The sequence below is a fragment of the Oncorhynchus keta genome, chromosome 34 (genome assembly GCF_023373465.1).
Source record: "Oncorhynchus keta strain PuntledgeMale-10-30-2019 chromosome 34, Oket_V2, whole genome shotgun sequence".
In the NCBI taxonomy this organism is placed as follows: domain Eukaryota; kingdom Metazoa; phylum Chordata; class Actinopteri; order Salmoniformes; family Salmonidae; genus Oncorhynchus; species Oncorhynchus keta.
The window spans coordinates 36,252,782-36,263,557 of record NC_068454.1 but is presented as its reverse complement, the minus strand read 5'-3'; the positions used below and the strand labels follow the sequence as shown (position 1 = coordinate 36,263,557).

The window sequence follows — 10,776 nt, the reverse complement described above, 5'->3', positions numbered from 1 at the left end:
AATGGAAATCAAGTACGATTTAGGTTAGGTAGTGTTATGAATGATTGGAACATATGATCAATGTTTGGGATCTTTTATTCACATATAAAATACATTTCAGGACATGGGATGCAATACAAAGCGTACAATGGAAAAACAGTTGACCATTGATTAATACCTTCACAGTGTAATTTAGAGTTTAAGGCTTCAAAGCAATATATGAATACAATACAAATATCTTATGAGTGTACAAAACATTTGGAACACCTTAATATTGAGTTGCACGCCCTTCTGCCCTCAGAACAGCCTCAATTAGTCAGGGCATGGACTCTACAAGCTGTCAAAAGCGTTCCACAGGGATGCTGGCCCATGTTGACTCCAATGCTTCCCACAGTTGTGTCAAGTTGGCTGGGTGTCCTATGGCGGGTGGACCGTTCTTGATACACACAGGAAATTGTTGAGCATGGAAAAACCCAGCAGCGTTGCAGTTCTTGACACACACAAACCGGTGTGCCTGGTACCTACTACCACAGCCAGTTCAGAAGCACTTAAATCTTTGGTCTTGTCCATTCACCCTTTGAATGGCACACATACACAATCCATGTCTCAATTGTCTCAATGCTTAAAAATCCATCTTTAACCTGTCTCCTCCCCTTCATCTACACTGATTGAAGTGGATTTAACAAGTGACATCAATAAGGGATCTTAGCTTTCACCTGGTCAGTCTCATAGAAAGAGCTTAATGTTTTTATTTTATTTTTTGTTTTTTTACAAATGTCAAACTGCAGGTCACAACACATACGTGTTCAAACTGGAGGGTGTCTTGCTGCTGCTCCTTATGCTCCTAGTCTAACTGCTGGTCTTGGTCTTATGCTCTCTCCACCCTCTGTGAGTTCTGTTGACACAGGTAGGTACCTCTGTTTAGATGGAGGTGCCATGTAGCTATCAGGGAACTTGTAGACAGGCATGTGTTTGTTCTTTGATCTGTGAAGGTTGGATTGGAGATGGAACCATCATTAGATACCCTAATTAGGCACATGATTTGAAATCTAGAGCATGTCATTTAAAAAATAAAATCTATAAAACACACCTTGATTGACACCCTTCCTTATGTGCAAAGAAACTGCAAATGAGGCCCCCAACGACCAGTAGGTTCGAGCCTCCACATCCAATGGAAACACCTACTTTGATTTCTTTACCTATTAGTATCTGATTTTTTAAAAATACCATGAAGGTGTGTCATTCATTTTCATTGTTTACAACTCCATGTCCCTCCCTTATACTATAATAGCTGTGACGTGTTTTCATATATTACTGAGTACAAATCTAAACGCCAGTTTAAGTATTGGATCTACATAGAATTGATAAATGTTTACTAACTCTTGTGCCCTGAAATTGAGATCCTGAAATTCTGCTCTTACTTTGTTTCCATAATAAGAGAATGCAGTCATGGAACACAACCCTGAAACAAGACAACTCAACTGTTTGAGTTCACCCAGGAACCCAATGATCAGAATAACCACATCAACATCAACAAAAATAAATGTTTACCAGACACAAGATAGTTAATCCATCCATCAAAAGTCCCACTTGCGTTTGTAATCTCAGATCCTCCTATCTTAGTGCAGAAGATCCTCCTGTCTCAGAATCCAAAGATAATAGAGGTGATAATCAGAGCCCGGAGCACATGGATGCCCCCTGTCCAGGAGGAACAAAGAGACCATGGTTTAGTCACAAACCTTTCAATTCACTACTGCACAATACCTCATCCATTGTTGTACAGCATTAAGATACCGGAGTACATTTTCCTCTTACCTCTCAATGAACCTAATGCAGTTTCATTATTTTGACATACTGCTATCATTTAAAAAAAGACTCCTTCATCCACTTGAATTGTTCACTTACAGTTCAATGCGACCATTGATGGGATACCCTTGCAGTTGAACACTCCCGTTGAATCAGAAGTGCAGTCCTTCCAGAGATTGGAGAAGTAGTTTGAAGTGGTCAGAACGATGCTGTCTACCTCAGAGCAGGTCCAGATCTCAGTGGCATTGTAGAGCAGACCAGGATCCATCCACTCACACAGAGCACTAAGCAGCCAATCTCCATGCACATTGCTACTGTTCTGTAGTTGATTGCTGCCTCTCTGTATGCAACAGACACCAGGCAGAGGGAGAAAGCCAAGTAATGACAGTTGAGCTGTTGCCGTCCCTTTCAGAACTCAAACTGAGAACTGTGAGCTATCGGGAGAATGAAGGCTCACCTTCTTCCACCACCCCCACCCCTCCTCAACGCATTGAGAGCGTGTCTTTGTGTATATCATCACACCTCCTCTCTCCAAACTGATGGAAAAAGAGGCCAGGTGTATGCTGACCGATGACTTTTCTCCCCATGAGGGCATGCCATGTTTGTTATTGGTACAATATCCAGGATTCTACCAACATTGTTTCGTATAGGCCTAAAAACACAGGTTGTGTTCATGTTATGGCTTTGCCATGATTTTCCTTATAGGTTTCAGTCTGCACTAGAGGTTTTACGAAATAGTTGTGTCTGCAATAATCACTCCATTATTTCTATTGTATATCCAAAGTTGTATTTATATTCATCAAAATATCAAACATATCATAATTGCATACAAAGATCCTTCTCATGTCATACATTTACATTTACATTTAAGTCATTTAGCACTTTCACAGAATCTCATATTTTCTGGGTGTATCAATCATACAGACAGAAAACAGATATGCTTAACAGTATGTGGCAGATTTGTAAATTAAAACCTATGGCATAGCAATACAATACATAGCAATACTATCTTAATTTGACCAGTTAAACAGCAGGAAAATAATCCTGCAGGGACAGGAAATGTGAATTATTATGTGGATTGAAATTAATGGACTTTTTTTGTCGGCGTTGATACATTTTTAGTTATGATAAAGCAAATCTGACATTTTAACATGGAAATGACAAACTTTAGAAACCTTTTAAAACCTCAAATACACTAGAATTAGCATTTCCTTCTGTGCAGGAACATTCTCTTCAACAACAGAGTGATCAAATGAAAATTGACCTGAAAAGACTAGATCAAATAATGTAGCTGGGGAAAAAACAATGTTCACAATTTCCTTAATAGACTTTATCTTAATGGTATTTACAAACACATTGTCTGGAACTAGTACTGTAGCCAATGCCACTACACAAAAGCATCTCTGTCTGACAGCTTCTCAGGTGTTATCTGGGAGATCCTAGTGAGTTTAGAGCTGCTGGTTATCCCTGAGCCGTAGGATCTGTACTGTCTGGGTGGTCTGTAGTATCCAGTGTAAAGGGTTCTGCCTCCGGCCCGAGAGGCCATGTATGTTCGTGTTCTAGGACCACCATGGGCGAGCACCACTCTGAAATAATGAGACACATAGTAAAACATATTTCTCATTGTTCTCATTATTCAATGAATGCAATACAATGATGGCACACTAGAATGATGGGATCTTACCGTTCAGAGATATAATGAATATCTATCATTCTGATCAAATGACTTGTTCAAAACAGTTTTCTTACTTTGCTTTAGGGAATAGGACTTTGTATACAGTCACAGCGTAGAGAATGCCCCCTAAGAGGATGCAGAAAGACCCAACCAATCCTATAAAAATGGGAGGTCCTAAGTCATACCTTAGAAAATAGTAGAAAGCATACATCAGTACAGTTACTAACATGTGCAGCTGTTAATTTATATTTTTAATTTCAAACAGATTATTTGAAATATTAATCTTACTTTAGGATTCCTGGCGAAGATTGAGTAAAAGTTGTCCTTGCGACTTTGTTGATGTATAAGCAGTATGCAGCTAAGTCTGACACACCTGTGTGAAGAGGTTTCAGTCATACTTGGAAATGTTGATGGGGAAAAAACAAGTCATCTGGAGAAATGAACATACCATGGACAGTACTTACCACCGACAAAGTGAAATACGGATCCAGCGAACAAAAGCATATCCTTGTTTTTTCCCCCTCCTCCAATATAAGTGCACTCCATGCCAACAAAGCAAAATATTGCACCAAAAAACCCAAGGGTTAGTCCACACATCAGCAGGCCTCTCACTCCCTGGACGATAGCTGTAAAATAATATATATATATTTTTTAAATAAAAGGAGAAGATATGAGTCAACATATCATCGATCAGCACAACGTTTTTGTTGTTGCTCTTTCCATTAGAAAAGCGCGACAAGCTCTCAAGAATTCAAAGTCATTTTTGAGTATGGAATAATGCAACAGGATGGTGATCAATTTGCAGAGATCCTACAATGTAATTAATATACCAGAAAGTCAGATGTTTGAACAATGTTCTTACGTTTGACAGACCACAGCACAGGGTAGTCTCTGCAGTTGGTGACTGCTGTCGAGTCTGTGAAGCAGTCCTGCCACAGGTTGGACCAGTACCAGGCCACCTTGATAATGAATGAACCTCCCTGGCCACCTATCTGGGTGATCCTCCAGTAATCCATTGCCATAGTACAAAGTACAAAAAGCCATCCCAGCGTTGAGATCAGGAAACCAGAAACCTGGATCAGCCTTTTCCTCATGGTTCCAGATGAGAAAGGATGGGTGTGCTAACCTGCTGCTCCTAGGCACTCCTGAAGAGGTGCGCGTGAGGGTTCGAGACTCAGGACACACGTGATGCCGGGACTGCTGTAGGATGTTGGTGCTTGTTGTCTTGTTTCAGTAGGTGATAACATGTCTCTCTGGACTGGATGACATGGTGTGTGTGTATAGGAGAGTGTTGATGTGGACTCTGTTGTCAAAACCATGATGTAAGCTGTTTACTGTAAACTGTAAGGAGTGTGGGTCCAACTTGAAATTAATCACATCACTGACAGCTTTACACAAAGGGCATGTGTTTCATTTGAGCCATGCTGGTAAAACCCTTTGTTGAATTTAATATGTAATATTCTGAAAAAACATATATTATAGACTTTCTATATTTAGTGGTAGTAATTCACTTTGTACTATTGTAATGGCATAGTAATTACATCATATTTTAGGGAGAGAGGATTATTTGAAACAAGCACAAATACACATGATTTTATAATAGGCTAAATACAAGTTGTTTAGGATTTTCTGAAATAGGTGCCAGTTGAAATTGGACTGTAAATAATGAGTTGTTTAAATATACAAGAGGTACTGTAACTGGATAACACTTTTCCAAAAGTGACCTCAAAGATATGTTGATTATAAAACATGCTGTAGTTTATGGTTATGTCAATGGTAGGTTAGAAACATGATGTTGTCGGTGTTAAACATAGTTTTAAATGGTCTGTCATTAAAGATTAACAGCATTTTAATGTGTGTCTAGCAGATAAAGAGACAGGCAAGACAAGACAATATAACAGTTCACATCCTCACTTTAATGTCAAACAATTATCAAAAAATAAAATTTAAAAAATCAACAATTGTACAGAAAAGTGGTTATTATTGACACTATTTCGATTCACAGCGTAGGTCTACCAGAAGGCTCACATTTTATTATAAAGTAAATATCAGAGCCACAAATCTCAGCAAATCTCCTACGAACTCAAAAAAGCTCTGATTTCCATTGGACTAGAAATTAGTGCTGTCATAAATAGGTGAACATGGGGATCAACTCCAATATAAAGTGATCTCTTTCTGATCTGTCATAATTTGTGACACAATGGGCCAGCCAGTCACGTAACACATTCTTTCTCCTCCTTTTAACTGGTATGGCAGTATATTGGCCTCTCGAGACCATGCCGCTGTTCAGGTTCTGCATTTGTCCTATCATCCCTTACACATAGGCATTCTTATCAAAGTGCTGTACTCTAGAAGAGCTACTGTACTCTGGTGGAGGCCTCTGGCTCATGGGCTGTGCATGCCCTCTAGGGTGAGAAGAAACATTAGAGGCAGAGGTAGCTCCTCTGTAGGCATAGCCTGTGTGACTAGAGGGAGAGGAGAGAGAGAAAAATGTTAAGTAAACCAATAATGTAATTTACCAAATATCATTACATATTATTGAACTTTATGACTTACCTTGTAGTGGAACTATCTGCTATTGAGAAGCAGAGTATCACCCCTCCCAGAATACAAAGAATAGATCCTGCCCAACCAATGAACAAGGCAACCCCCAGTTCATACCTGGAAAACAGGGGAACAAAGGAGACTAGTTATTTAACAGCAGCATTACTTCATCCATGATCATGTGGGTCACTGCTGTACAGTGGCTTGTGAAAGTATTCACCCCCCCCTTTGGCATTTTTTCCTATTTGTTGCCTTTCAACCTGGAGTTAATTTATTTTGGGGGGTTTGTATCATGCCTACCACTTTGAAAATGTGAAATATTTTTTGGGGTGAAACAAACAAGAAATAAGACAAAAAACAACTTGAGTGTGCATAACTATTCACCCCACCCCAAAGTCAATACTTTGTAGAGCCACCTTTTGCAGCAATACAACTGAAACTGTCTTGGGGTATGTCTCTATAAACTTGGCACATCTAGCCACTGGGATTTTTGCCCATTCTTCAAGGCAAAACTGCTCCAGCTCCTTCAAGTTGGATGATTCACTGATATACAGCAATCTTTACGTCATACCACAGATTCTCAATTTGATTGAGTTCTGGGCTTTGATTAGGCCATTCCAAGACATTTAAATGTTTCCCCTTAAACCACTCAAGTGTTGCTTCAGCAGTATGCTTAGGGTCATTGTCCTGCTGGAAGGTGAACCTCCGTCCCAATCTCAAATCTCTGGAAGACTGAAACAGGTTTCCCGCAAGAATATCCCTGTATTTAGCGCCAGCCATCATTCCTTCAATTCTGACCAGTTTCCCAGTCCCTGTCGATGAAAAACATTCCCACATAGTGTTTTCGTTGATGTCCAAAAAGCTAAATTTTAGTCTCATCTGACCAGAGTACCTTCTTCCATATGTTTGGGGAGTCTCCCACATGCCTTTTAGCGAACACCAAACGTGTTTGCTCATTTTTTTTCTTTAAGCAAGGGCTTTTATCTGGCCACTCTTCTGTAGAGCCCAGCTCTGTGGAGTGTATAGCTTAAAGTAGTCCTATGGACAGATACTCCAATTTCCGCCGGGGGGACTTTGCAGTTCCTTCAGGGTTATCTTTGGTCTCTTTGTTGCCTCTGATTAACACCCTCCTTGCCTGGTCCATGAGCAGCCCTCCTTGGCAGGTTTGTTGTGGTGCCATATTTTTTAATAATGGATTTAATGGTGCTCCATGGGATGTTCAACATGTTTTATAACCCAACCCTGATCTGTACTTCTCCACATCTTTGTCCCTGACCTGTTTGGAGAGCACCTTGGTCTTCATGGTGTCGCTTGCTTGGTGGTGCCCCTTGCTTGTTGGTGCCCCTTGCTTGGTGGTGTTGCAGACTCTGGGGCCTTTCGGAACAGGTGTATATATACTGAGATCATGTGCCAGACCATGTGACACTTAGATTGGACACAGGCGGACTTATTTAACTAATTATGTGACTTCTGAAGGTAATTGGTTGCACCAGATCTTATTTAGGGGCTTCATATGCACGCACCACTTTTCTGTTTTTTTTATATATCATTTTTTGAAACAAGTTATTCTTTAAATGTCACTTCACCAATTTGGACAATTTTGTGTATATCCATTACATGAAATCCAAATTAAAACCCATTTAAATTACAGGTTGTAATGCAACAAAATAGGAAAAACACCAAGGGGATGAATATTTTTGCAAGGCACTGTATGTCTGATCCTGTACATCAAACGAGTTACTCACTTCTGAGCGACAAACATGGGGTTAAAAAACTCAGATGTTATCCTGTGTGCATACAGGGAGCATGCAGACAACGAGCAGAGACCTGCAGAGAAGAAAGGAGCATTCAGTGCTGCAGACTATGCCAGTATTGTCCATCAATGGCTGTGACATGATAGTTACCGCTGAGTATGAAATTGACTCCGGCGATGCAAGCTGTCCTGGCTTTGCTTTGGTCTGATCCCCCAATCTTGGTGCACTTCATTCCAACCAAGGCGAAGACGGCACCAAAGAAGCCCAAACATACAGCAGTGATCATCAGACCCCGGCAGGCCTGGATGTAGCCTGGAAGAACAAGCGTCGACCACGTCAGACATCTGTTACACATACCTTTAGGCCATGCTTCTTGATTTGATGCATGGTCAACTGTAGTTGTAAGCATAGTCGAAGCGTTCCCAATAGCTAAATGTCCCCCAGCCATTTCCCCCAATGCCCTCCCCATCTCATTACACCAACATACCATGCAGAATTACCACACATCAAAAAGTGAAAGCTAAATTATCATTGGCAGATCATTTTGCTTATTTTAACAATTGTGCTTATTTTAACCAATAAAAGGCTTAATTCATGTAATTTATCTTATTTCAAGATTTTTTACCTTAATCGTCTTATTAAGGTAAAATATCTTGCCAATATTGTAGCTTGGTAGTAAAAAAGACACATTTTAAGTGAATTATCACTCAATGTAAGATATTTAGGCTTGCTTAGACTTCACTTTTCATTTGCTCAGCTAACTGTGCAAGCAACAAATTGGTTCAGTATGAATAAACAATCATTTGTAAGCATAACCAGTAATTGTTATTTAGTAAAGAGATATGCTAATTTGCCGATGTGCCCTTGAGCAAGGCACAACTTTAATTTGCTCCAGGGGTGCCGTACTACTATGGCAGACCCTGTAAAACAACACATTTCACTGCACCTATCTGGTGTATGTGACAATAAAGCATATATTTTTTTGTAGTCTTGAAATTGGAGCTGCCTTTGAGATGTGATTAACAGGCAAATATTAGCTTGGTGGTAAAACCCCAGAAATTATCCAACCATGGCAGAAAGCCCCAAGCTCCCAGTAAATCTAATTTATAGCCTTCAACTCCCATGAAGTTAGGCTAAACATTGACATTTCTGAAGGTAGATGAGTTGTCCCTGGGAGAAAACCTGCATTGTACCTTCCCCTAAAATCTATTAGCACTGGCAAGCTCTGAGCACTTCTCTTTCCAAGTAATGAGCACTTCTCTTTCCAAGTAATGAGCCCTTCTCTTTCCAAGTAATGAGCTTGAAATTGAACTGTGGCACAGTTACACTGATGTGGCAGATCCACTGACCCTCATCTGAGACACACTGACCAGATGCTGAAACACTGCTAGCCTGAAGACTACACTTTCATTAGCATCCATGAAGTTGAGTACAATCCATGTAACAGGCTTTTACAACTAGTCCATGCATAATGAATGCATTAAGATGTAATAACTTGATCAACTGGATCAAAAAAATGGGAATAACTATACCTTTACACAATGAGGGCATTAGAAATCACAGTAATATGGAGCTCTTACAGTTTAAAAGCTGTGTATTGTATCACCATAGGCAAGTAGGCCCTCTTAAGCTTGCAAAGCAGCTGCTATAAGACCCTTTCCCAATGACAAGAAATAAACTTTGAGCAGACCGTCCAGTGCCAGCATGGAGGGAAAGTCCTTGCAGTTGGAGACTCCTGTTGAATCAGTGACACAGGTCTTCCACAGGTTGGACCAGAAGGTAGCTGTGGTGATGACCGTGCCATCCAGAGAGGACACCTTCCAGTAATCCGTGGGTATGGTGGAGGAGATCAGGACCCAGCCAGACGTGGTGAGAATAAAGGCCAAAATCTCTGTCACCATGTTACTCATTGTGTACAATAGAGTGCTTTCTACTGAAGTTGGTAAGATCTTCAGACAAAAGAGTAACGGTGTGACTGATGGTCCACTGGCCAATGAATATTGTTGAAGACAATCCCAAGCGTGGGCTCTAGAGAAGTAACCCAGGTTAAATGGCCATGGTGGGATTGATGGTTAATATGTCCTGGACTGTTTTATATTCAGTAGGGAGGGGTTTAGCCCTCATTATCGACTGACCAATGGTGTCTACCTTCCTCCACCCCCTCACCTCACACGTCACTCACTGTGATAGAGTTGATGGCAGCTAACTGTGCCAAAATGGTCAAAGACAGTGGAAACAGTCATGTGTCAAAATGTCTCATGATGACTTCATGATGGCTCACATAACAAGAGGATGAATATACATGATTCAGAACATTTAGAACTTATAGGCCGGTAACTTAATGAAGGCACATAAACAGGCACAACCAGCCTGAAAGCCCCCGTGCATCTCAAAGGGGGATCATCATTCAGCCACTTTTGACTCTTGTCACAACAACCTACGCATACAATACATTTTTTGCGCTCACCTTGTTGTGCTGTGCTCACTTGAACAGGAAGGTGGCGCGGCGGTCCTTCATGGGAAAATTTTGTCATCAAAGTCTGGCATTATCTGGATTCATGGTGCTTTCAAAACAACTGAGAACTCGGAGAAAGACCAGGTCGAATCATGATGATGTCATTGATCTTCAGGTCGTAGCTCTAGAAAGAGGCCAGATTCATTCATATAAAAAAATACAATTCTTTCCACTTTGACATTAAAGAGTATTTTGTGTAAATTGTCGACAAAACATTACAATTAAATCAATTTTAATCCCACTATGTAACACAATAAAATGTGAAGAAATCCAAGGGGTGTGAATACTTATGATATACTGTACAGTACAATGCCTATTATTCTTGGATATTCAAATGTTTCTGTTGTGTGTTTTAAATATTGCAGTTTTAGTTTATTTCCTGTATTTAACAAATGGATGACTTATAAAGATGATCATGCTTCAATACATCAGTTCTGCACATAGAACTCTGTAATGCATAGCTAAGACTGTTGTAGACACCATCAACTGTCCAGATACATGAT

General features: G+C 40.2%; 2 protein-coding genes and 1 long non-coding RNA gene across 3 annotated transcripts; all 3 read right to left on the bottom strand.

The window, feature by feature from the left end:
• Positions 1–57: 57 nt before the first annotated feature.
• Positions 58–2,422, bottom strand: LOC118366491 (uncharacterized). The gene is made up of 3 exons (XR_004821964.2): positions 1,885–2,422; positions 1,531–1,677; positions 58–963 (listed from the first exon to the last, which is right to left on the bottom strand). It is a non-coding gene; the product is annotated as an uncharacterized LOC118366491 (long non-coding RNA).
• Positions 2,423–2,561: 139 nt separating this feature from the next.
• LOC118366490 (claudin-10) lies at positions 2,562–4,715 on the bottom strand. Its single transcript, XM_035749114.2, has 5 exons — positions 4,323–4,715; positions 3,925–4,086; positions 3,749–3,833; positions 3,535–3,645; positions 2,562–3,371 (listed from the first exon to the last, which is right to left on the bottom strand). The coding sequence occupies exons 1-5, from the start codon at positions 4,552–4,554 to the stop codon at positions 3,173–3,175; spliced, it is 789 nt and encodes a 262-aa protein (XP_035605007.1). The 5' UTR covers positions 4,555–4,715; the 3' UTR covers positions 2,562–3,172.
• A 644-nt stretch (positions 4,716–5,359) lies between these two features.
• Positions 5,360–9,807, bottom strand: LOC118366489 (claudin-10-like). Its single transcript, XM_035749113.1, has 5 exons — positions 9,449–9,807; positions 7,909–8,070; positions 7,750–7,831; positions 6,017–6,121; positions 5,360–5,925 (listed from the first exon to the last, which is right to left on the bottom strand). Exons 1-5 carry the CDS (start codon positions 9,666–9,668, stop codon positions 5,775–5,777), a joined length of 720 nt encoding a protein of 239 aa, XP_035605006.1. The 5' UTR covers positions 9,669–9,807; the 3' UTR covers positions 5,360–5,774.
• Between the last annotated feature and the right edge of the window lie 969 nt (positions 9,808–10,776).